This window comes from Nematolebias whitei, chromosome 1 (genome assembly GCF_014905685.2).
Source record: "Nematolebias whitei isolate Nwh7 chromosome 1, NemWhi1, whole genome shotgun sequence".
NCBI lineage: Eukaryota > Metazoa > Chordata > Actinopteri > Cyprinodontiformes > Rivulidae > Nematolebias > Nematolebias whitei.
In genome coordinates this window covers 10,083,585-10,111,346 of record NC_056498.1, presented here as the reverse complement: position 1 = coordinate 10,111,346, position 27,762 = coordinate 10,083,585, and the positions used below count along the sequence as shown (strand labels likewise).

The 27,762-nt window shown below is 43.8% G+C and overlaps 1 protein-coding gene across 1 annotated transcript; it reads right to left on the bottom strand.

Annotated features, from left to right (window-relative positions):
* haus4 (HAUS augmin-like complex, subunit 4) lies at positions 1–25,783 on the bottom strand. The gene is made up of 9 exons (XM_037682357.1): positions 25,717–25,783; positions 17,862–18,001; positions 17,586–17,717; positions 17,263–17,403; positions 9,724–9,820; positions 9,475–9,620; positions 3,939–4,069; positions 276–344; positions 1–187 (listed from the first exon to the last, which is right to left on the bottom strand). Exons 1-9 carry the CDS (start codon positions 25,781–25,783, stop codon positions 1–3), a joined length of 1,110 nt encoding a protein of 369 aa, XP_037538285.1.
* Between the last annotated feature and the right edge of the window lie 1,979 nt (positions 25,784–27,762).

Sequence of the window (27,762 nt, the reverse complement as noted above, 5' to 3'; positions counted from 1 at the left end):
TTACTTCTTCTTGTAGTGGCTCAGTTCCTTCAAAGCCCACTTCCTGATGTCGATCTCCTGCCGTAACCTACAGTACTCGTTGGCCAGAACCTCAAACTCTCCGCCCAGAATCTTAAAGGACGATAGTTTCACCTCGGCAGCCTGCTGTTCCTCTTTACTGGACTTCAGCTCCAACTCCAACTTCTCCCTGCAACACGGATGAACACATCGGGTTACGATGTGGTCTTTGAAATAATCTATCAGGGCTGGACAGTAGTAACGGCACCAAATCTTGCCTTATTTTTCTGTGAGCAGAAATTGTGTCAGTGGTGTACGTGTCCAGCTGAAGTTTCACCATCTCAGTTCTTTGAAGAAAAAATAAGAAACACAGGGACATTCAGGTCACTCCCCTTTTATTAAATACAGCCGTAACATTACTCCCTCCAACCACCCAAACTAGGGATGCACAATATTGGATTTTTGGCTGATATCCGATATGTTAAAACTTATTGGCTGATAACAGATACCAACACAGACATTTTTCCCCCCAGACCTACTTACAGAGACTACATAGCTTTCTCTGCTATGGAGTTCAAATACTACATTATTCTGTATAGTCTTTGTCAGTTTGGCCTGCTGCCAAATGCAGATGCCAAAAAGGGGGTTGAAAATGATGCAACACTTCAACTTGGATTATGTTTCATGTCGAATTTATTCATGACGTTTACTCTCACTAACTCAATGACAACACTCGAACAGTGCAAATTTGTAAATTTTCACAAATCTAAACTCAATGGCGTGCATGATGTCATAACGTAGTGCTGGCACTGCAGGATCCTTTTCACTGGGTTGTCATACAAAAACACCACCTTTTATATCGATGAGTAATTTTGATGGAACGGCCGATGTCCGATATTTAACTTTATCGCTAATATCGATCGATACGATACCATGCCGATAATATCATGCATCCCTAACCCAAACAGCCCCTAACCACTTGAGGCACAGACTCTGAGGTCTCTGAAGGACTGCGGTGGGATGAGACCTTGAAATACCAGACAGCTGTGAGGAGGGGCCTCCATGGCTCTGACATGTTTGTCCAACGGGTCACACAAACAAGGAGAAGGATTTACACAACAAAGCAACTCCTTAAATTTGTGTTTGTGATCCTCCAATCATTCTTGAATCATTATTTACCCCCAACAAAAGTCTGTATGTTCTAATATCTTATGAACCACTGGATAATTCTTATTAAACTCTCACAAATTAATTAATGCATGTCCATCTACAACTGATTAACTTTGGAGCCAACCTGATTCAAAATGGCAACTACAGCCAGCAGAACTTGTAAATCATTTTTAAAATGCTGTGGTGGTAGTAAATAGTAAATGGACTGTACTCATATAGAGCTTTTCTATCTCATCAAGATTCTCAGAGCACTTTACATAACAATCGGTGTCCTCATTTAAGGATTCAAGGATTTGTATTGTCATACCAGCTCACATTTGCATGTTTTACGGTACGAAATTCGGACTCAGGTCCCAGATCAAGAAGCCTAACAATTAACAAATAAATAAATACAAAAGAAAAATTGTAAGATGAAGCTAAATTAAGTGCAGCTCAAGTTCAGCAATCTGACTGCTGCAGGGAAGAAACTGTTTCTGAGCCTGGTGGTCTAACTCAGCCACCTGCTTGAGGGAAAGGGCTGGAACAGACTGTGTGCAGGATGAGTGGAGTCCTTCATGATGCGGAGCACCCATTCACCCATTTACTCATTCATACAGCACTCTACTACAGTGTATATCTATAAAAAGAATAATCAGAGCTTTATCACATTCATACATCAATAGGACACACATCCAAGGCAATGAGGGGTTCAGTGTCTTGCCCAGGGACACTTCGGCATGCGACTGCTGGTGGAATTGAACCTCCAACTCTTACATTGGAGGACGACTGCTCTAACCACTCAGCCACAAGTGCCCCCCAAGTAATAGCTGAGAGTCTTTCACAACACATACTCCGAGTGCTAATATCCATCCATCCATCCATTTTCTTCCGCTTATCTGGGGTCGGGTTGCGGGGGTAGCAGCCTAAGTAGGGAGGCCCAGACTTCCCTCTCCCCAGCCACTTGGTCCAGCTCCTCCGGGGGGAATCCCGAGGCATTCCCAGGCCAGCCGAGAAACATAGTCCCTCCAGCGTGTCCTGGGTCTTCCTCTGGGTCTCCTCCCAGTGGGACGTGTCCGGAACACCTCACCAGGGAGGCGTCCAGGAGGCATCCTAAACAGATGCCCAAGACACCTCAACTGGCTCCTCTCAATGTGGAGAAGCAGCGGCTCTACTCTGAGTCCCTCCTGGATGATTGAGCTTCTCACCCTATCTCTAAGGGAGAGCCCAGACACCCTCTGAGTGCTAATAGAAAGCACAAAATGTACTTTCCAGTCTTTGACCAAAACAGCTATAATGCCAACAACATTTATCAACAAAAAATGATTATTGTCTAAAACCTGGCATGAAAGGGATCAGGTGAAATGCACTCCTTCAAGGAATGCCAGGTCTTTAATTGCTCTCTTTTAGTCTCCAACATTCAGTTCAAGGACATAACTTTCACTTCCTGCCAGTGACATCCCACCTACTGCCAATGAAACTCCATCTCCATCTTCTACCGTTTATCTGTATTCGAGTCACGGAGGCAACAGGTCCAGGAGAGACACAGACATTCCTCTCTCCAACGACACTCTCCAGCTCCTCCTGGGGAACGGCTAGGCGTTCCCATGCCAGGGAAGATTAACAATCCTTACAGTGATTTCTGGGTCTGCCCTGGGGCATCCTACCAGGGGGACATGCCTAGAAAACCTCTAAAGGGAGTCATCCTACTAATCAGGTGCCTGAACCACCTTAACTGGCTTTTGATGTGAAATAGCAGCATATTTCATAGCATCCATCAGTAGCATCTACTTCGAGCTTCCCCTGGATGACAGAGCTCCTCACCCTGTCTCTAAGGCTGAGCCTTCGAAAGAAAGAAGCCCATTTCAGCTGCTTAGATCAGAGATCTTGTTCTTTCAGTCATGGTCCAAACCTCATGACCAGGGGTGGAACATAGTCAGACCAGTAAATCCAGAGCTTTTCCTTTCAACTCAGCTCTACTTCACTATGACTGGCTGAAGAAATGCCCTCATGACTTAAGATGAGGCCTCAATCCATCTCCCGCTCCATCCTACCATCGCTCGTGAATAAGTTGCCCAGATACTTAAACTCCTCCACCTGAAGCAAAGACTCCTCCCTCACCTGGAGGGGACATTCCACCTGTTTCCAGTTGACAACCATGGCCTCAAACTCAGAGGAACTGACTCCCAACTGCGTCACACTCAGCTGCAAACCATCCTGGTGCATGCTGAACATCATGGCCAAAGATGCCAACAGATCTACATAAAGCAGAGACCCTAACTGTCCCAAACCAGGCACCCTTCTCTCCATAACTGCGCCTTGAGATCCTATCCATGGACACCACAAGCAGGATCGGAGGCAATGGACACCTACAACGCAAACAAGCTAGACTTTGTGTCAAGAATGTGGACACAGCTCCTGAATTGATAGCTCTTCAAAGAAACCCAGGGACCCCTTACTCTCCCAGCACCCACAGTCATAAGCTCCAGATCCACAAAACTCACATAGACTGGAGAGGTAAACTCCCATGATTTGCAATTGTAACAATACACTCAAACATTAGAAACTAACAGAGGTCATAATGTTATGGCTAATAATCAGTGTATACTTTGTTTTGTTTCCTGTATGTGCCTTCTGATGAAGCACTTTCTGTTTACCCAATTATATTTTAAAACTAAACTTTTTCTCATCAAAATTAAAAACAGTCCAGCATTTTAGCTCCAACATTTTCAAGCTTTTAACTAACACTTTATCAAACATTTAGTTTTTTCATAAAAGCAACGAGCATGCCTTACTTTATCTTCTGTAAGACTAATTCACATTTGCCTTCAAAGTAATCCAATTTCTTCCTGTCCAGATCTGTTTGGACCTTCAGCTTGTGGTCCAAGATGACAGACTGAAGAAGATGAATGCACTTAATCAGCTCCTGATTAGAAAAATAAGACATAAAATTATTATTGGGACACATTCGTAGGTATAGCATACACATTCATATACAATGATCATTTCCCCATTTCTACATAAATATGACCTAAACCAATCACATTTTCACACAAACCCTCATAATCTTGAGTGTACCCCACACAGGCCGACAGTGAGAGCAGGCTTTTTATATTTATCTGATACAATCTGGTTAGTTCATATTAATAATGAACCTTCTTCACACACCAGAGGTAGTCATGGAGTTCCTCAGGGTTCAGTGCTTGGACAGATACTCTTTATTATATGTATATTTAAAAAAAGGGTTGTACGTTCAATCATCCAGGTAGATAACAACAAAGGTTAAATCGTGAACGAGCTTGACTTTTTGCCAAGAACGTGAACACATCTCCTAATTTGGTTATACAGGGATATATACAGGGTGCTTTGCATGTGTTAAAAGTCTTTTTTTGAAATTCTAACAGGAGGTTGGCTTGAAACACAGCAGTGAAGGCTACAATGGGATAGATCTAGTTGGCAGGCCATAGACTGAGGAAGTCTTCTGGATGGGGGACGAAACGTTTCTCACTTAAAAAAATTGGGCCAGATGACACGATTTAACCTTTTTTCTCTTTATTATTTATGCTTCCATTTCATAAAGCTGTTTGAAGCATTTTCATTGATACTCAGTTATATTTGTCCATGGAACCCAATGAATCCAATCAGTTACTTAAGTTACAAGCATGTCTTAAAGACATAAAAATCTGGATGACCCTTAATTTTCTGTTTTTAAACTCAGACAAGACAGAGGTTGTGCTGCACGGACCTGAGCATCTTAGGAATAAGCGACATGCAGCTCGGGTGGTTGCTGAGGCAAAAACTCGGGCATAGGAGGAGTTTGGAGAGGCCATGGAGAATGACTTCCGTACGGCTTCGAGGTGATTCTGGTCCACCATCCGGCGTCTCGGGGGGGAAAGCGGTACGCCACCAACACTGTTTATAGTGGGAGTGGTGCGCTGCTGACCTCAACTCGGGATGTCATGGGTCGGTGGGCAGAATACTTTGAAGACCTCCTCAATCCCACCGGCATGTCTTCCACTGAGGAAGCGGAGCCTGGGGACTCTGGGTCGGGCCCTCCAATCTCTGGTGCTGAGGTCACCGAGGTGGTTAAAAAGCTCCTCAGTGGCAGGGCCCCAGGGATGGATGAGATTCGCCCGGAGTTCCTTAAGGCTCTGGATGTTGTAGGGTTGTGTTGGCTTACGCGACTCTGCAATATTGCATGGACATCGGGGGAAGTTCCCCTGGATTGGAAGACCGGGTTGGTGGTCCCTCTATTCAAAAAGGGGGACCGTAGAGTGTGTTCCAACTAAAGGGGGATCACACTCCCTTGTAAGGTCTATTCGGGGGTTCTGGAGAGGAGGATTCGTCGGATAGTCGAACCTCGGATTCAGGAGGAGCAGTGCGGTTTTCATCCTGGTCGTGGAACACTGGACTAGCTCTACACTCTCAGCAGGGTCCTGGAGGGTGCGTGGGAGTTTGCCCAACCGGTCTACATGCGCTTTGTAGTCCTGGAGAAGATGTTCGACTGCGTCCCTCGGGGAACCCTGTGGGGGGTACTCTGGGAGGATGGGGTACCGGGCCCTTTGATACGGGCTGTTAGGTCCCTGTATGACCGGTGTCAGAGCCTGGTCCGCATTGCCGGCAGTAAGTCGGGCTTGTTCCCGGTTAGAGTTGGACGCCGCCAAGGTTGCCCTTCGTCACCGATTCTGTTCATAACTTTTATGGACAGAATTTCTAGGTGCAGCCAAGGTGTTGAGGGGATCCGTTTTGGTGGCCTTAGGATTGCGTCTGCTTTTTGCAGATGATGTGGTCCTATTAGCTTCATCAGATCGTGATCTACAGCTTTCGCTGGAGCGGTTCGCAGCAGAGTGCGACGCGGACTGGATGAGGATCAGTTCCTCCAAATCCGAGGCCATGTTCTTGAGCCGGAAAAGGGTAGAGTGCCCTCTCTGGGTCAGGGAGGAGGTCCTGCCCCAAGTGGAGGAGTTCAAGTATCTTGGGGTCTTGTTCACGAATGAGGGAAAAATGGAGCCTGAGATCAATAGGCGGATAGGTGCAGCGTCTGCAGTGATGTGGGCGCTGTGCAGGTCTGTCGTGGAGAAGAGAGAGCTGAGTCAAAAGGCAAAGCTCTCAATTTACCGATCGATCTACGTTTCTACCCTCATCTATGGTCATGAGCTTTGGGTTGTGACCAAAAGAATGAGATCTCGGATACAAGCGGCCAAAATGAGTTTTCTCCCCAGGGTGTCTGGGCTCTCCCTTAGAGATAAGGTGAGAAGCTCGATCATCCGGGAGAGACTCAGTAGAGCCGCTGCTTCTCCACGTCGAGGAGCCATTTGAGATGGCTCGGGCATCTGTTTAGGATGCCTCCTTGACGCCTCCCTGGTGAGGTGTTCCGGACATGTCCCACTGGGAGGAGGCCCAGAGGAAGACCCAGGACACGCTGAAGGGACTATGTTTCTCGGCTGGCCTGGGAACGCCTCGGGATTATCCCGGAGGAGCTGGACCAAGTGGCTGGGGAGAGGGAAGTCTGGGCCTCCCTACTTAGGCTGCTACCCCTGCAACCCGACCCCAGATAAGCGGAAGAAAATAGATGGATGGATGGAATTTTTGTACAGTGCTATGAGATGACTTGGTTGAATGAATGACTTGTTGTAAACTGCTGCAGTATGAACTGCTGAATAGAACTGAATTAATTATTGAGTATCATATCAGGGGCCTGTTTGGTTTATCTTGGTGGGGATGACGTTGCTGGACCTTTGATTTATTGTTCAAGCAAATACTTTTAAAAAATTGGACATTTCACATGTGAGCAAAGTAAACGTCGTGTATGCTGGACTACTGGAGTGTAGGATAACACTCCAGTAGTCAATTACATGCCAGGGAGACAGAAAAGTGGGTGAAGAATTTATCTGACAGACAGCTCACCCAGCCAGAGACAGAGATTCTTGCCAGGGGACTGAACTTTGCGGTTGCACCAAGTAGAATTCCTCTGGTGGAGATGATCACAGCTACTGAGTCAGCCATCCGCAACAACAAAATTAAAGAGGCTGAAGCAGAACAGCTCAGAATCAAAGTTTCAGCCTGCCTCAGCAATGCCAAACCACCAACTTCCAACATCAGTAGAGAGGAGAGGGACGCACTCACCACTCTTAGCAAGGACAAAAACATCATCATTCTCCCAGCAGACAAAGGAAGGTTCACAGTGATTTTGAACCAGAAAGACTATCATGAGAAAGTTATGACACTCCTTAGTGACGTAAACACTTATGAACCTCTGAAAAGAGATCCAGGAAGTGATTACAAGAAATTGATAGATTGCCTGAAAATTTTGGAGCAGGACAAGGCTATTGACCGTTTTCTGTACCACAGACTGTACCCAGGGGAGGCCACACCTAGTCTGTATGGTTTACCTAAAATCCACAAACAAGGTGTACCTTTAAGACCAATCGTTAGCATGATTAACTCTGTCACTTGCAATGTTTCCAAATATCTGGTGTCTGTACTCATCCCTTTAGTTGGCAGCTCAGAACACCACATACAGAACACCATGGACTTTGTGGATAAGGTGAGGGATGTCATCATGGAGAATGATGAAACAATGGTCTCTTTTGATGTCACATCACTCTTTACGTGCATTCCTGTTGATGATGCAGTAGAGGTGGTCAGTTTAAAATTAAAATCAGACACCACTCTGAGCAGCAGGACCACGCTTTCCACAGAACAACTGTGTCAACTCTTGAAACTGTGCCTACAGTCAACCTACTTCACATATGGGGAGCAATATTATAGGCAGAAACATGGGTGTGCTATGGGGTCTCCAGTTTCTCCTATTGTTGCCAACCTGTACATGGAGGAGGTAGAAAAGAGAGCCTTGACGTCCTTTTCAGGGACACCACCAAGTCATTGGTTCAGGTATGTTGACGACACCTGGGTTAAAATTAAATCTCAGGAAGTCCAACATTTTACTGACCACATCAACTCTGTGGATAAATACATCAAGTTCACACGAGAAGATGGAAAAAAATGGCAAGTTGGCTTTCTTGGACTGTGAGGTCTCAGTCTCTGATAGAGGACATTTGCAAACTGAGGTGTACCGCAAACCCACACACACAGACCAGTATTTGCAGTTTGACTCCCATCACCCTTTGGAGCACAAGTTAGGAGTCATCAGGACTCTGTATCACAGAGCAGACAGCATCCCCACTAGCTCAGGAGCCAGGCAGAAGGAGAAATCCCACACAAGACAGGCTCTAGAGCAATGTGGATATCCTAACTGGGCCTTCCTAAAAGCAGAGAAGAAACCCAAACAGGACTCCAGTCAGCCAACAGGTGAAAAGGAGGAACCCAGACCCAGACCAGTGGTCATTCCATATGTTGAGGGAGTATCAGAGAAACTGAGACGTTTATTTTCTAAACATAACGTCCCAGTGGCTTTTAAACCCCAAAATATATTACGGCAAAGACTGGTTCATCCCAAAGATCCAGTCCCCCGGCACAAACAGAGTAATGTTGTGTATGCTGTTCAGTGTCAGGAGGGCTGTGATCAGTCTTACATCGGGGAAACAAAACGGCCACTGGCCAAAAGGATGACCCAGCACAGAAGATCAACATCATCAGGCCAGGACTCTGCGGTCTACACTCATCTCCTGGCCAGTGGTCACTCTTTCAGGGATGAAGATGTGCACATCCTGGATAGAGAGGAGCGATGGTTTGAGAGAGGAGTAAAGGAGGCCATCTTTGTGAAAAGAAACCGTCCATCGTTAAACAGGGGTGGAGGCCTACGTGTTCAATTGTCCCCCTCTTACAATGCTGTGATTGCTAGTATCACTCAGCCCTCTGTAAATAGTACACAGCCATCAGTGTGCTAATGATCCATTGTTAGGCTGATGGTCCTTCTTGAGCATGTGATCAGCTGGTTTTGGTTGTCAGCAGCAAAACTGGTTGATCCACTCTGAGAAGGTGCTATTTAAGAGACTGAGCTGAAAACAGCACCTCAGACTGAAGAAGTCTCTCGGACGAGAGACGAAACGTTTCTACATTTTTTGTTGTTTTGCTTTGTTTTGGGTTTTTTTGAATGTCCAAAGGACCAGATTTAACTTTTTTAGATAAACGTTGTGTAGCATTAAATCAACCACCAGAACACAAGTATCTCTACAAAGAATGACTAAAAAAGCTAAAGTTTTGTATATACAATAAACATTATTAACAGCATTGATCTTTTCTCTACTTGAAGGACTTGCAGTAGGACAGACTTACATTGTAGTTTAAAGATAATGCACAATGGTCTTTTTTTTTTTTTTTTAATGGCACACAGAACAGATTTAACTGAACATTCACTTAAGAGCTTACAGAGAGATAGAGCTGCGTCTGTCGTTGCAGGAGGACTGTGTTTTCTCGACACGTCTCCTTCAGGGTTTCAGCTTCCTTCTTCTCTTTACCCAGCTGCACTGAAACATGAAGCAGCTTGTTGGTCTTCAGACTCTCGCTCTCCTTCTCTACAGGACAAGATGAAACATTTGGTTCACTGCTGTCAGAGCAGAACCAACAAACTAGGAAGAAAATGTGACAGCTAACACCAGATGCTTTTAGCATCCCCACCCCATTCAGGCTGATAGTAAGAGAGGAGGCTCAGACACTTCTCCTTCAGATGTTTCTCCAGCTGTCCAAGCAGAACCGGCTTCATTCTCTGCACATTCTGATGAAGACATATAGAGAGACAGAACTAAGGAAAGCTTATTTACAGTATACAACACCTTTCACAAACTGCTTTACACTAGCATAAAGTAGAGTCCAAACAGATAAGAGTAGCACAAATGGCACAGTATCTGTCTGTCTACAAACTATTATACAGCAATACAACAAGCTATAGCAATGGCCCGGACAAGCAAAGACTTTGTATAACTGTTGACCTTGAAGCTATGGTGATGAAAAATATAAACAACACTGTCTAGTGCATATGTATTAAGTTTTGATAAATTATCCTGAGCGGATCAGAAGTTATGGTCCGGACAAGAAAATGTTGTTGGATAATATATTAGTCTTCAATGAAAAAAACAGAAAGTAATAAACTGACATAAATAATTATAAGTAATAATAAAGTATATAAATATAAATTATAAATGATTATAAAGTAAAACCATAACACTAATTAAAGGCCTAGCATTCCTTGAAGGATTATTTATAACCCCCCTCATGTTTTAGGCTAAGATCCCATGTTGAGAAATGACAGTTATAGTGTTTTTGGTCAAACCTTGTTTGTGATGTTAAACAAAGATGTGTGCAAAGAGCATGGCTTAATTTGAGCCGGATCCTGCCGGAACAGGATCCAGGAACTTTTATTTTGACAGGGTGCATTCTGGCAACTGTTTGCTTGGACCCGATAACTCAATTCTCTGCCCCTAAAAGTCAAAAGTCATCACGCATTTTTATAAAAAAAACAAACAAAAACAAAAAAAACTCAAAAATATAATTAAACAGCACACCTAAATTGCAAATCAGTTTGACAGTTTCAGTGTGTTATTAATAAAATTTTGATTATTTATTTAAAAATACAACAAGAGAAATGTTTGATGTGTATTATTCACATCACGTTTCAAAACAACGGTGCTGATTTGTCAAAAATAACGGCGATAGAAATGTCGAAAAGACCGTCTAGTTTACTTTCATTTTAAAAATGGATGGAAGGATTGTTCTTAGTTGGATAAACAAGAATTGAAGCACCTGAAGGCAGTGGTAATTGGAGCAGAAGAGAGTGAGTGGTGTGGGGGTGAATGCCGAGATAACACAGGCAGCGGCCATGGAGGAGTCGCCTGGAAGTTTCACATGTGAGTGGAGTTGGACAACAACATGCAGGACTGAATTCAGTGGATAAGAGTCGGGCTCAGAACAGTGAAGTGTGTGTGTGTGTGTGTGTGGGGGGGGGGGGGGCGGGTTACAATACCCCACATTGCACCCTGTATTCACTGGTTAACTGGACATCATTAACTTCACACAGACTCTCTCATTGGTACATTTTCATCTTTAAATCACTTCTTGGTCTGCTGCCTTCATACATCTCCTCCTACATGTCACTGTGTGAGTGCAGCTACAGCGTGCGCTCTCAGGACATTATTACCTGCAGTGTTCCCTCAGTGAGGACTGAACTAGGCAAAAGGGCCTTCTCCTACTCCGCTCCTCTTTCTTGGAATATCTTGCAAGAAGATCTGAAGCTCTCAACCTTAACCTCTCTAAGTGGCTTCAAACATCTAATAAGTTCCTGGCAAAAACCAGTGCAGACTAGGGCTTTAACAGACTACTCGAGTAATCGACAGGTCGATTCCTAGGACATCTAACGAGTTTTTAAATTTCACGTTGAGTATTTGCAGTGACGTCATTGTGTCACATGATCCGCACCGGGCTACTAGTAGAAGCTACCAAATGGATTCCTCCCAGCAGATGGACTGAGTGGAGCAGGCCCAGTCTTGGCAAACAGGTAGAAATACATCAATAGTCTGGAAATATTTCACTAAAGATGAATCTTCTGGTTCATCTACCATAAGGAAACGAAAAATTCACTTCACCACTTGCTCTAGCCGAGATCGGATGCTTCTCCCCTCCCTCTCCGCTTTTCTTTGCTGCTCTGTCTGTCTGTGAAACTGCTTCTGAGCCTCTCTTGCATTTCTTCCGACCCATAATTATGGACTTGTTTTGATCAGTTGGTCCCTCAACTCAATTTACAACATTTATTAGAAGAAAAGGCAGGCTTCAGGTGAGCCGATTTGCCCTGTTGGCACGCACACAGCTGGATATCTCATCGACTGGAAGACTTGATGATGTGTCTATCTCTGCTGCTATCTGTGGATTTTAAGGACGCATATTTAATTGGATTTTCGATAACTGGTTCCTGCTATTTTGGATTCAGCTGGTGCTGGTTTTATCTACAATCAAGGAAGTCGTCAGCAGCAAATTTGGAACCAATCACGCTGCTTGCCTTTTTGATGGCTTGGTTCGTGTCTCGAGTACCCGGACTCAAATGCTTTGGGCTGAATGGATCAGATCTTGGGGATTTTACCCCGTCACGTTCCATTGGTGTGGCCATGTTATTTTGGACATTTTGGAACCGAGTTGACCAACACAGACCCAAATAGATGTCATTAAGTTCTGCCTGTCCCCCAAAACAACTGTGTGTTTATCTAAGTTGGCTCCCTTGGCTGGCCTTGAAGGCCACCTTATCTGAAATCGCCTGGAGAAAATGTGATCCGACGCTCACCACCCCCTCCATGAGGAATTTCCAACTGATAACCAGATGAGCCAGCTGAATAAAATGTTTGTCATCATTTCAGGACTCTTGGATTCTCATAGAGGTTATTCTTGGCCATTCCTCGACATACCTCGAGAATGTTTATGGATCTCACCGAAGGACACTGACTGATTACAGTGACCTCGAGAGCATCTATAAGCGTTGTTGACAGCTCTCGTATCCGATTGCATATTGTCTATATAAATATGTGCTTGTTTGTGCGAGGTGTTTTTTTAATATTAGAGGGTTTTTTTCCTCAGGCAAGAAAAAAAAAGTCTGATAGGAATTTTTTTCGCTTCCAACTCCTACATGTGTCCAGTTAACCACTGTTTTTTGTTTCTCCAAACAGGTCTCACTTGTAAATGAGTCTTCGAGGCTCATTGTGATTTATCTGTTTAAATAAAGGTTGAATGAATGAAAAAAAAAAAAAGAATCAACTTCCTGACTGTTTGGAGCTCGTTGAGAACCGGTGTTATACCATATTCTGTGACCACCGTATATTGTGACCATAGGGGGCGGTGTTGCATGCACTGTTGCAGGTCACAAAATATGGTGCAACACCGGGTCCAATCAACCGAACCAGAACCAGCTTCCTTCTGACACTTGTTTCACAAACAAAAAGCAAAAAATATTAATCTCTAAACTTATAAAAACTTATAAAGATATCAATCTCTAAAACTAAACCTAATGTGCCCCACAGCTGACGGTGGTGCAGGGTGGTCATCCGCCCTGTTGTTTTTAGTTTTGTTTTTGATGTGATTTACGTTATTTCTTTCACTTTTGCAGTTTAATAATAATAACTAATAATTTTGGTTTTCCTGTGACTTATTTGCAGTATGATAAATGGTAGGAGCATAATATATGCTCCCAATGTTTTTTTTTTTTTTTTGTAAATAATAAATGACGGGGGTTTTTCGGTTTTATATTTTATTAATTTTTTCATCTAGAGATCCTATGACGTCATCAACTACTTGAGCTCTACTCGAGTTTTATTATGTTAATGTCGAGTTTAAAAATTATGTAGTCGTTCAACCCCTAATGCAGACATGTTCCTGTTTTTAGTTTTCTACATCGCCTTACAACCTAGCCGTTTTTATTTCTGTTTTTAATACTGTATTGTGAAATTCTTTATCAAAAGGGCTCGTGAAACGGTCGGCACAGATATTCAGACGATGGAAAAAATGACAGAAGCTGTTACTGCTAGGATAAATTAGTGTCCTTTATTATCCTGCCACAGAGAACAGCCAAGCAAAAAACATGTACACTCTTAACACACAGAATGATATGAAAGAACTTCTCACCGTGACACTGGCCGGGAAGCCGTTTTCGACCCAGGTAAAGAAGAAATCACATCAAAATTGCGGATGGCACCAGAGCTCTGGTCCACACGAGACTTCCAACTCTCTGTTGTCTGATACATTTCTTATAAAGGCTTCCCTGATCGCGTGAGAGCAGATCAAAACAAGTTTGATGGTTACCAGAACAACGGATGAGGAGCTGGTGATTTATTACAAATAAGGAGCACGGTGACCTCAAGGCGGGCCAAGACCTTGAAGTTAGCAATACTCCTTAAACTTCCTAAAGAGGAAATACGCACTCCTCCATCCCTCTGCAAACCATCAAAGAATGTCCCAAATATTAACAAAGGCAACATAAATCATTCCCCCCTTTGTCTCTGTGACATGTTAAACAAAGTACAATCCCTAATATGTGAATAACACGTTGTATAAGTGTGTTTAAATAAGTATAATATAAGTCTAGATTGACATAAAAGCATTAAAATAATAATTTCTATATCAAATACCATTTTCCTTTCATTTATTCTTCTCAATTTACAGGTCTTTCTCAATAAATTATCATATTGTGATAAAGGTCATTATATTCCATAATGTAATGATAAAAATGAAACTTTCATATATTTCAGATTCATTGCACACCAACTGAAATATTTCAGGTCTTTAATTGTTTTAATACTGATGATTATGGCATACAGCTCATGAAAACCCAAAATGCCTGTCCCAAAAAATTAGCATATCATGAAAAGGTTGTCTAAACAAGCTATTAACCTAACCATCTGAATCAACGACGTAACTCTAAACACCTGCAAAAGATTCCTGAGGCTTTTAAAAACTCCCAGCCTTGTTCATTACTCAAAACCACAATCATGGGTAAGACTGCCGACCTGACTGCTGTCCAGAAGGCCATCATTGACACCCTCAAGCAAGAGGGTAAGACACAGAAAGAAATTGCTGAAGGAATAGGCTGTTCCCAGAGTGCTGTATCAAGGCACCTCAGTGGGAAGTCTGTGGGAAAAGTGTGGCAGAAAACGCTGCACAACAAGAAGAGGTGACCGGACCCTGAGGAGGATTGTGGAGAAGGGCCAATTCCAGACCTTGGGGGACCTGCGGAAGCAGTGGACTGAGTCTGGAGTAGAAACATCCAGAGCCACCGTGCACAGGTGTGTGCAGGAAATGGGCTACAGGTGCCGCATTCCCCAGGTCAAGCCACTTTTGAACCAGAAACAGCGGCAGAAGCGCCTGACCTGGGCTACAGAGAAGCAGCACTGGACTGTTGCTCTGTGGTCCAAAGTACTTTTTTCAGATGAAAGCAAATTTTGCATGTCATTCGGAAATCAAGGTGCCAGAGTCTGGAGGAAGACTGGGGAGAAGGAAATGCCAAAATGCCAGAAGTCCAGTGTGAAGCACCCACAGTCAATGATGGTCTGGGGTGCCATGTCAGCTGCTGGTGTTGGTCCACTGTGTTTTATCAAGGGCAGGGTCAATGCAGCTAGCTATCAGGAGATTTTGGAGCACTTCATGCTTCCATCTGCTGAAAAGCTTTATGGAGATGAAGATTTCATTTTTCAGCACGACCTGACACCTGCTCACAGTGACAAAACCACTGGTAAATGGTTTACTGACCATGGTATTACTGTGCTCAATTGGCCTGCCAACTCTCCTGACCTGAACCCCATAGAGAACCTGTGGGATATTGTGAAGAGAAAGTTGAGAGACGCAAGACCCAACACTCTGGATGAGCTTAAGGCCGCTATCGAAGCATCCTGGGCCTCCATAACACCTCAGCAGTGCCACAGGCTGATTGCCTCCATGCCACGCCGCATTGAAGCAGTCATTCATGCAAAAGGATTCCCGACCAAGTATTGAGTGCATAACTGAACATGATTATTTGAAGGTTGGCGTTTTTTGTATTAAAAACTCTTGTCTTTCATTGGTGGGATGAAATATGCTAATTTTTTGGGACAGGCATTTTGGGTTTTCATGAGCTGTATGCCATAATCATCAGTATTAAAACAATTAAAGACCTGAAATATTTCAGTTGCTGTGCAATTAATCTGAAATATATGAAAGTTTCATTTTTATCATTACATTATGGAAAATAATGACCTTTATCACAATATGCTAATTTTTTGAGAAGGACCTGTATATGCTTCCTTTTATGATCGTCTACTGTTGTCATCATTCTTTGTGTAAATCAGGTCTCTCTTGTAAATGAGTCCATGAGGCTCAATGAGACTAACCTGTATAAATAAAGGTTGAATGATTAAATGCAAACTCCACCCAGAAAGGCCCCCAGCTGGGATTTGATCCAAATACCTTCTCACTGAGAGGCGGCAGCTCTACCAACTGAGCCACCGTGCCACCCTACATTCAGCTGCTTCCCCACCAAATTTTAATAGAATTCGTGTAAACCTGGCTCATCTACTGGGTTAGCATTTTGCTACTTTTATCTTTTGTAACACAATTTCAGTGAAATCGTTCAGCATGCAGCATTTTCACAGGAAATGCAACTTCTCTATTGTCATTTAGCTGCGGTGGCCATCTGGACTTGGGGTGAGCTCAAAAGTGAATCAGTTATGTATATGAAAATAATTAATTCCTTAAAGCTTCACTTAAAACTGATTCGGTGGTTCAAGCAATGTTGTGCCAACAGTAGGCCTGTCACAATAACCAATTCTGCTGGGCGATTAATTGTCTCAGAAATTATTGCGATAATATTGTTTGAAATTTGACAATAATTAGTAATTATAGTCAAATTTAAGAAGAAATGTTGGCTAATTTGTTTTGAGTGTAGTACTTTTTTGTGACCACTGGATGGCAGTATAAGACTGAACCAAAGGATGGATAGTGAGGGAGCGAGCAGTGTGTCGCTTTAAGAAAAATGGGAGGGAGGCCCCTTGATGTGACATGGGCTGTCTCTCTTTGGTTCTCAAAATGGCAGCTGCTCGGTGTGGTTTGAGCTCTTTAGCATAGCATTTTTCACACAAAGCTTTTAATTTAAAAAAAATCAGTAAACAAGTTCTCAGCTTCTTTTTTGCAGAGAAAAACAACTTTTTACACGAAGGCACAGATTTCAACAGTGAATTTTGGAGCTTTAACAAGACGGAGGTTTTTACTCGAGGTCGGCCTGTTAGCTTAGCTCGTAGCTTACCTTCTCAGCTTAGCTGCTTTAAATGATCCAAAAATGTGATTTTGGATCATTAAAACAGATTTTTAAGAGAAAGGGAGGAGTCAGTGAAGAGCACTGGAGTTGAGCTTTTTGTCATCCAGTGTCTTCAGTAGAAAGAGACACAAAGAAACGATAAAGCCAATAAATGAAAATGAGGTTGATAATTTTCATTTATCATGCGATTAATTGATTTATTGGTTATCGCAACAGACCTAGCCAACAAACAGGCGCACAGACGGACATGAGTTAAAACAATATTATCCTTTCTTTTGCAGGTGATAACCAGAACTGTGAACTCTACCGAGTTTCTACCTAATCTTCTGTTAAAAAAAAGAAAAAAAAACAAGAAGAAAGCTGGAAGAAGCAAAACATCAAAAGTTCCTTTGACTTACCGTCTTGGCAGGCATCAGCTCCATCACCTGTTGGGGGGTCAGGCCCAGTACAAGAGGCTGGTCCTGGTTTGTGGTGCTGCTGGGATCCAACTGTCTGACACCCTTAGCCACCAGCAGACACCTCTGCAACGTTTCATAAAACTGAAAGAAAACAGATCAAATGTGATCTGAATGCAGCTGTTAATGAGCAGCAGCACGCGGGTTGAAAAAATTGTACTTGTTTATATAGATACAGCTTTAATTACCAAAAATACATTTGATTCTCCACAATTTACTGATAATCCTTTGTGTGATTTGGACTATGTAAATGAGTTAAAAGGCACCGTGTTCTGATCAGGGGGGTCAGTGGCTTGGTGCTTCCTGACACAGTGGTCCTGGATCATCTCCTGCAGTCCTCTGTAGAGGCTCTCAGAGCGAAGCCACTGGCGCTTCTGGTTCTGTAGCTTCTGCTCTACCTACAGAGATTCACAGAACCAGCCCATAAACGCACACACCAGACCAACATAAACAGTCCAACAATTATACAAGCCCTGACAGATAACCTCAGTTCTTGTCTTGTGTTATAAGTACAAGGAAGTGGCACTAAAGCAAAACACTACCTTCTCCAGCTCTGTTTTCAGAGGGACAGTGAGTCCAGTTTTGTCCACATGTTGAGTCAGAGCAGCCAGCAGTTTGCAGAACTGTGGGTTCTGGGTCAAATCTTCCTTGGTCATGTCACACAGAGGGAAGGAGGCAAGAACTGTGCAGTGGAAGGAAGGTTAATGGTACAAAGAATCGAATCGCCACAATAAATATTTCAGATCTCAAAAATAATTCTTTCTGTGATCATGGTTCATTTTCAGATGCAGAAACTCATAAATATTTCTTGATCCGACAGAAACATGTGAATATCTAAAACAAGACACACGGCTCAGATGTCTTCATCATAGTTGTTGTTTATTTCAGTTCATATTGTTGTGTTAAAATGGCATCAAGCAAACATTTTGTAGATACTTTTTTTGTTGAAATTTTTAGAAATGTTGTAATTGTATTTGTATCCAAATACTTATTTAAAAAGTCTTTAGTTGATCCAAAATGCTGCTGTCAGAGTCTTAATTGGAGTTAGTGGGAGAGATCATATCTCTCCAGTTTTAGCTTCTCTCCATTGGCTCCCTGTCAAGTCCAGATCTGAATTCAAAATCTTACTTCTAACCTACAAAGCTCTCAACAACCTAGCTCCATCTTATATTACAGATCTTATTGTTCTATATTTTCTAACAGAGCACTTCACTCTCAGACTGCAGGCTTGCTTATTGTTCCTAGAGTTTCCAAAAGCAGAATGGGAGGAAGATCTTTCAGTTGCCTTAAGCTTAAACTACTAGAAGACAAACTGACCTCGTTTCCTTAAATGAATTAAAATTGAATAGTTTTTGATACTATTTCTATCTTAACGTGATTCTTGACCTGCCATTGTGTATCTGTTCATCTCAAACCCGGCTGGTTGAAGGAGCTTGTCCTGAGCCTGGTTCTGCTAAAAGTTTCTTCTTCATGGAGTTTTCCACTGTCGCCTTCATGGTTGCTCAAGATGAGATGTTCTGCAATGGAGTTAAATTCAAAGCCGTCTGCTCCTCAGATAAATAATGTTAAATTATTATTTTATATGTGAATGTTTCTGTTCAGTGCCCTGAGATGACTTCTGTTGTCAATTGGTGCTATATAAATAAACTGAATTGAATTGTATTGCTGGTAGTCATTAATTGCTTATTTGAAAATGTTTTTTTTAACCAGTTACTATAAAATCTAGACACTCCTGATTAAATTTGGCTTAATCATGTTTTGTCTTTTAATTCCTCGTCGCAAAGCAAAGAGCAGGAATTAGTCCAGGGTTTGTTTGTTAGTATGTTTTAATGTGTTTTTAGTATGTTAGTAGTATGTTTTGTATGTTTTTCTTAGTATGTTAATAGTATGTTTTTCTTAGTATGTTAGTAGTATGTTTTTCTTAGTATGTTAGTAGTATGTTTTTCTTAGTATGTTAGTAGTATATTTTTAGTAGGTTTTTAGTATATTTGCTGCATGCTTTCATATTTCTTGTTGGGTTATTTTTTGGCGAGTCAAGACAGTTCTTCTCGTCCTAAGCATGTCATTACATTGTTGACCTTGTGTTGATTTTGCACATGACAAACAAATCTAACCACTTGAATATCTTGCACCAAAAACGTTGGTTACGTACTGTAACCCCAGATTCTATGAGTATAGGCGCAGCCCTTTAAGACTGTCGCTGGTGGGGTTATCCCTAGGCGCTCAGCGCTGCACTGAAAAAAATTTAGTCCACACCCACCTGCTGTGTGTGGGCCTCACCTCCGGTCCGTAAAAATTACGGTGAGACCGGGTAATCGACTCCCAAAATAGCTTTTTTCTTCAGCCATTTAGGAACCAGTGAGGCCCAGAGCTTAAAGGGCTGCGCCTATACTCATAGAATCTGGGGTTACAGTACGTAACCAACGTTCTATTTCGTACAGGCTTCGCCCTTTAAGGCTGTCGCTGGTGGGTTAAAGGCGAAGCAGGATGTAGTCTATGCCTCACTGGGTCCACTCAGACACAACATGAAGCACCTGCTTGCACAAAATAAATTTCATCACTCAGCCTTCTGTGTGCGTAAATACGCGCTGTGTAATTGCGTGCTCCATGTGCAGGAGCGCACCAGAGAAAAGGTCTCTGGTGAGGAAAAGAGGCTGAGATAACAGACCTGCTGCTATGAATAAGAACAACTTAGGATACGAATTGTAACAGTGTAACGATGAACAGAGCAGATCAACAGCTCCTCATGATGAACCGATTAATAACAATAAAATCATCAGTCATGAACTTGTGACTGATAATAAATATCTCACACTGTGACTGCATGCAGGCAGGTCTGAGCTCAAAAGTGAAGCTCCATGAAACAAATAATAATCATTCTGTCAGAACCCTGAGAACAGAATGGGTCATGGAGAAAGTAGAAACATCACGTAGATAAAAATGAATAATTGAACATGGCGATGACCAGGCAACCACCATACAAATATCCTCCACTGTCATCCCTCCATGCAGAGCCATGGAGGATGAAAACCCTCTGGTGGAGGATCCAGTCCGGATGAACTGTAAACTTCAGAAATAGCCTCACACAACCAGTGTGAGAGGCGCTGGGTGGATAGAGGACGTCCTGAAGAGTTGTCCCAGTAATGCACGAACATACGCTGAAAACGGCGCAGTGCGGCCGTGTGCACCACGTAACATGAAAAATGCATGAATGGGACAGAAGGAGGTGAGATGTTGCTTCCTCCTCAGAATTATGAGGACGAGGATAAAACCCCATCCAAGGTTATCAATCTCGATCTGAATGAGCTTGTGATGCTTTTCAGAGCACGGTTAAAACGCAGTACAGCTGAACTGCCGTCAGCTTGAATTCTGAGACATGAGGGAGCAACAGAGAGAGCAAACAAACACTCGCTCTCTTTGCCAACGTCAGAGCTAACAGCAGGGCTGATCTAGACACTTTGATCAGAGCGTGCAGGACCATCATTAGGTCTCACTGTGAAGCTAGTGGACGTGACACCGGTCTGTGTCTCTGTACACCTTTCAGGAAACGCTTCATCAACAGGTGATTAAAAACTGTTCTGTCACTGAAGCCCTCGTGACAGGAAGAAATAGCTGAAGCGTAAGTTTTAATTGTGCTGAACGCTAGATCTCTGTCCATCAGCTGCTACAGAAAGCACAGCATGCCACCTAGTGGCCATGAGATGGCCTCTACACCTTTCTCTGCGCATCAGCACTGAAAAACTGTCCACGTGTACAGCGTTGTGGTGGAAGCAGCTCGTGCACCCTGAACGTACGCACCACATCCTGTGGGAGCCCCATTTTTTCTAAACGAATCTGTTCAGCGGACAGACCCAAAGGTGCTGACCTATTGCTGGGTAACTCCTGATCGCTCTTCCTGCCTGGAGGAGAGCACCCCCCCACAGCAGTTTCCACAGCCGACCCGATATCAGTCGCTGCAGATTCAGGAACCACGGAGCACATATGCGTTCAGGAGCTACGAAGATGACTGACGGTACTTCCTCCCGGATCCGGTCCAGGGTCCGTGATATCGGCAGGACTGGAGGAAACGCATAAAGGAGCATTTTTGGCCATGGGCTGTGAATGAAGGTGTCCACTCCTAACGGTGGGTCGTCTTGTGGGCTCAGTAAGAACCATAATTGGCACTGGGCGCTCTCCCGTGTGGCGGACAGATCCACTGCTGCTCGTCCAAACCTGCTCCAAAAACCGAGGAATCAGCTCGGGATGGAGGCTCCAGTCTCTGTGGCGGGGACCGCCCCTCGACATGATATCCGCTCGCCTGTTCAGGAACACTGGGAAAGTCCACTGCTCTGATGGAGAGCAGGTTTCTGTGTGCCCAACACAACAGCTGTTTTGCAATGTGTCAGAGTTAGGCTGAGCACACGCCTCCCTAACGGTTTATGTAAACTGCCGTCACTTGTTGTCTGTGTGGATCAGAAAATGCTGATCACGCAGCAGGGGCAAAATGCTGAACCACGTTTCAGACCGTGAAAAACATTCTAGCACATTTATGTAAAGCGACATGTAGTCCAACCACTGTGCTCCCACTGCTTGGGACAGAAACATTCCTCCCAGCTTGACAGGAACGCGTCTGTGAAAAAAACTGAGACGTGTGATGTAGGCCTGCTGATAGAAACTCCCTCTGACAGAATGAGGGGGTTTCCCCAGTGATTCAGATCGGTTCTCACAGAGTGGGGCACAAATAATCCACCTCTTCTGGCGCACAGGATCTATGCGCAGGTTGGTGAACCATCTCTAAGGCGTCTCATGTGAAGTAAGCCCAGCAGAACCACGATGTGGGCCGCTGACATCGTCCTAGGAGTTGAATGACAGGCAGACTGTCACTATGCTGCAGGGTTTGACACGGTGGAGCTGAGCTGATAGAGCTTCGGCTCTCAGCTGTGATAAATGGCTCTCATTGTAGTTGAATTTAGCTTCACTTCCAGATAAACAATCATCTTGGACGGACGAATGGAAGTTTTTCCCAGTTTAAAGAAAACCCAGGTTTAGCAGGTATAACACTAGCGTTTTGGTCTGTGCAACAGCTTTCTAACTGGACCGAGCTAATAAGAGCAGATCATCCAGATAAAAAGATTTCTCATTCCTGCTGTGTAACGACTGCAAAGCTGTCTTCACGCATTTCGAGAACGTGCGTGGGATGTTTCAGAATGATGGAAATGTGAATATGTGCACTCTTCAGATCTATGGAGGTGAAAACCAGTCGTTCTGGTGAAGTTCTCCAGCAGCTGTTTGTCAGCATGTAGAATTGTCTCCCCATGATCGAATTGCTGAATATGAACAGGTTGAGAATGGGTCTCATCCCTCCGTTTTATTTATCAGAACCAGGAAGTAGTGGGAGGGAAAAAAAACGTATTTTCCTCTCTGTTGGGAACTCTGGAAATCACGTTTTTCATCAGAAATTCTTGAACTTCTGACTGGAGAGAAGAGCTCTGTTCTGGAGAAGACAGAATCATCTCTATAATCCCTCTGAACGGTGGGGGTTGAGCTGCGAACTGCAGCGTGTAACCCCTTCTGATCAGATGGTCCGTCCATCTGTCCAGGGAACATACTCGCTGCCACTCTGAGTAGCGCTCGGAGAACGGGCATGCATTTGTGTTGTATCATGTTTCTCATGAACATCAACCAGACTAAAAATCCTTACTGCCATCACTCGCTCTAGAGATTCTCCGGGGGAACCCAATGGGGGCTCTGACAGAAAAAAGGGCTGTATGTGTGCCTCTGTGCTGGGCCCAGGCTGCGGTCTTACATAGAGCCGAAGTGAGCCGGCGCGCACCAAGAGGAGGCATGAGCGCTTTCTGAGTGAGTCGCCGTTTCGGTGGAGGTTGCAGCTGTCGTGGAGAAAACACGTTTACTCCCGCTGCGCTGTAAGTGGGCAGAAAACAGCAGAAATTAAAATGGGCTCTGGCTGAAAAACGAGGGATTTTACCGGACTCGGTCTACTAAAAAAAAAACATCATTTAGCTGACTCAGAGACCTCCTCGGACCTCTGCGATTTCTCAAGGATGGTCCTGAAGTTGGCCACGAACAGCGCCTCTGGGGTGATGGGGCCCTCCAGCAGGTCTTTCTGCAGCCTCTCTGACAAGGATGGCGAGAGGCGGAGCCAAGTGGTCCTCTGGATCATGGTCATCCAGGCGGCGATGCGGGACAGGCAGATCACAGAGGTGGCACATGTTTAAGATGACATCAGCAGCGCTACAGAGAGAGCTCTCGTCTCCTCCAGCAGGTCTGCTTCCTCCAGCCTCTTAGAGATGCTGTAGGCCAGCAGGGTGACGGTGTTCGCTGTGGCCGTCTGGAATGAGCACTGGTGAGCTCGGTTGGAGACCTTGTCACCATCTGGTCATGCTTCCCTGGAGGGACAGGTTGCTGGTCCATCCTGGAAGCTTTTGCCCCAAGTATCACTGCCAGTCTTGGCACCGGGGGTGGGGAACCGAAGGAAAAACACAGATCGGTAAAACCCTCCACTCTGGAGATGGAAGTGAAGGTGGAGACGGATGTCTTCAGCTTGCTGGCACAGCTGCAGCCTCGTTCCAGTGTGACGTCACAGCTGGACAGCGAGGCCAGATGTGGTCAGGGCGACGAGTCGGGTCGGAGCCAACCTTGCCGCCAGATCATCCGATTAGGGCGGAGGGATGCGAGGGACGGAAAGTCCCTTGTGTTAACATCCTCCTGGATTAGGCCGGGCAGCTCCGAGAGGAGGGCGCCGACGGCTGGGAGCAGTGTGGTCGCTGACGTAGGAAGATCCGAGATGGCTGAGCATCGGCTTGGCCATGCGTCTTCCGTCACTATGCTCTCCAGGAGGGAAGGGGCAGCTCCGCATTGTCTTTCTCGGAGGAATCATTTGATTCACTGCGTGACCCTGCGTCAAAGAAGGCGGTGGCGTCGTCCCGTGCATAGCGTCCCACCACAGAAAAAAAACCACTCAGCGGAGCTGCTGCTAACATCGCCTTTTTCAAGTAAACCATTCGATTACCGCGAGGACCAAACACGTTAGAAAAGGCGGTGGCGTCGTCCAGCGAGTAGCGGCCCGCCACAGAAAAAACATTCAGTGGGGCTGCTGCTATCATCGCCTTTTTCGAGGAAATCATTCGATTATTGCGAGGACCAAACACGTTAGAAAAGGCTGTGACGTTGTCCAGCGGGTAGCGGCCCGCCACGGAAAAGCCCTCCTCGGCGCTTACCTTGAACAAGGCTGTTCGTCTGCTTCTCCTTGGGGAGGAAGAGCTCACCGGGACGGCAGGATGTTGGCATGGCGGAGACCCAGGCATTCTTAGCAAAGGTTGTGCCGGTCAAAGCAGGACAACTTTTCCTTCTTCATTCTTCTGACAGTGCTAGCTGGCTGAAGAAAATATGGGGAGCCGATTACCCGGTCTCACCGTAATTTATACGGACCGGGGGTGACCCCCACACACAGCAGGTGGGCGTGGACTAAAGTTTTTTCAGTGCAGCGTTGAGCGCCTAGGGATAAACCCACCAGCGACAGTCTTAAAGGGCGAAGCCTACGAAATAGAACATTAAGGTTTACTAGCAGTCCCTGTTCAATTCTAGTCCAGAAAAACTTGAACTCATCTTGAAAAGTACAAACATTCACTGTTGAAATGCCTGAGTTTGACTATGTAAAGACAATATACAAAAAAACAGCGTAACAAAAAACAAAAAGAACCCAGTACAACTTTTTTCCTATCGTTCTATGAATGAATACATATCACCCGCCACCTTTCATGCCAAAGTTTTAGACTGAGATCATCTCAGATGAGATCATCTCATGGTCAAACCTTGAAAAGGACATTAAGCATCATCTCAGAACAATCGTGCCCTCACGATTTGAGTTGTGAGTGACTCTCAGCTACCACCAGATCAAACTTTAGCTAAATATCTCAAATGGAATGAGGTAAAGTAATTTTTGTGTCAGCTAAGGTCGATTGGGTGTGGCAGCCATCTTGAATGGGGTTGATTAGTGTCTGATAGTTTCATTCCGCCCAGTGGTTCATAAGATATTTTGCTAACAGACACCAGAGCACACAGAAACGACAATGGTGAACAAAAACAAGTATCTGGTTTCAAACTCAATATTATCAAAGGATATTATAAAATATAAAAGTCAAGACTCATCGTAAGAAATTTGTTTTAAAAAATGAAATGCATTCTGGGTATGTGTGGGTTCGTTGTACACAGAAAGATAAAATATTCAACTAAATTTAAAGATTTTACAGAGAAAAAAAACTATCAAAGCTAGTTAAAGGTTCATATTATTCGGCGGCTTTGCATTATTGTTCAAGCACTGTGTGTATACTTTAAATCTTTTTAACCATTTCTAAGATTCAAAATAAAATGTAAGTTACATTAAGTTCGTTTTCTTACCCTGCTGATGTAAACTCTCCTCCTGTCCGAACAACATGACGTTTGTTGCGTCAGAGCCGTCGGACATTTTCGGCTGAATTAGTTTTAATAGAAGCAAAACGAGAGTAATTTATTTTCTCACAAAGCGGTGTAAACATGTAACTTCCTGAATTAAGTTGCGCGCGCCTACAAGACGCCTTCCTATTGGTACGCTGTGTCACGTGGCCAGATCGCGGACACGACTTTTTGGCGAGAACGCGCTCACGCTACAATTAATCAGCAGGGTTTTGGAAGAAAAATAATAAAAAATAATTGATAATATCGTCATTACCTTAATGATCTTTCTCAAAAATCAAATTATATTATTTACTTGGAGAATTGAGTAACATGAAACTGTTAAAGTTTTTTAATTTAATTTTAATTATTTATTCTCTGTTAACTTAAAACAAGCAAAACACATCAGAATTCAATTCAGTTTATTGTATAGGGTCAAGTCACAACAGAAGTCATTTCAGGGCACTGAACAGAAACATTCTTATATATAAAAAAGTAAGTTAATAACATTATTTATGTGAGGAGCAGACTGCTTTGAGTCTTAACTTCATCACAGATTCTCATCAGAACTAGATTATAGAAACAAATCTTCATGAAGAAAACCATCCTTCCATCCATCCATCCATTATCTTTACCTGCTTCTTCCTTTTTGGGTTGCAGTTGGGGTCACTGGTGGTGCCCATGTCCAGCATTCATTGTGTGAGAGGCGGGGGACACCCTGGACATGTCTCTAGTCCATCATAAAGACAAATGAGATAAACAAACATTCACTCTCTCACTCACACCTAGAGACGATTTAGAGTTACCAGTCAGTCTAACATGCATGTTTTTGGTCTGTGGGAGGAAACTAGAGTACCTGGAGAAAACCCACGCATGCACGGAGAGAACATGCAAACCACCCAGAATGGCCCCCTAGTCGAGATTTGATCCGGCAACCTTTTCTCTGAGAGGTGGACACTCTACCAACTGCACCACTGATGAAAAAAAACCACAGGGCAAAATCAAAATACAACTCAAATTGTATACTGATTAGTTTTATTATTATTATTTTTAATAGTCTTTACAGATCTGTCAAATAACTTGTTTGCTTTTTATTATGTTTTATTATTTCTCTTCAATGTGAACAACTAGTTCTTGCTGTCAGCAGCAAACTGGTTGGTCCACTATGACAAGACTTTATAAGATTTGATGAGTTTTCTTGCAGGGTTTCAGACTGAAGAAGTCCTTTGGATAAAAGACGAAACGTTTCAACAAGAAGAATCCGTCCAGAGGACCTGACTTAACCTTGGTAGATTTTTCTACCTGGATTATTGAGCATGCATCAGGACACTTTCAACTAATCTTGACCAGAGAAGATACAAAACTCCTGGATTTCTAAGTTCATCCAAGGCCAGTGATGCTGTGAACAACATGGTTCCTTCTAATTCTGTCATATAATCCTGAAGACATGGAGGTTTTTGAATGCAGGATGAAATCAATGCAACTCCAGACGCCATTCTTGAAATCCAGCAGTACATTTTGACAACAACAGATCAAGAACACAGAATCCTTTAGAATATTGGAAGAATCAGAAACACTCTTGTCCGTATACCCAACAAACTGCAATAACCTTTTTTAATACTTCCCGCTCATCTTTACTGTGTGAAAAAGTATTTTTCAAAGCAGGAGAACTGGTCTCAAAGATACAACATCACTTTGGGCCCAACAAAATATTCTGTTCCTCAACATGTAAATCTGCTTTGTCCCCTCAACAAGTACAAGCACTGTGTCCTAAACTGTGCGGCTGCAGAACACCACCTCAGGGGACAGTCCTCTCTCAGTTTCTGTTCACCCTCTACACCTCGGACTTCAGGTACAACTCACAATCCTGCATCTGCAGAAGTTCTGGATGACTCTGCTATTGTGGGCTGCATCACTGGTGACCAGGAAGCTGAATACAGAGGTGAGGTGGACAGAACCCCCTGCCACTCAAAGTTGGAAAAACTAAAGAGCTGCAGGTGGACTAGAGGAAGA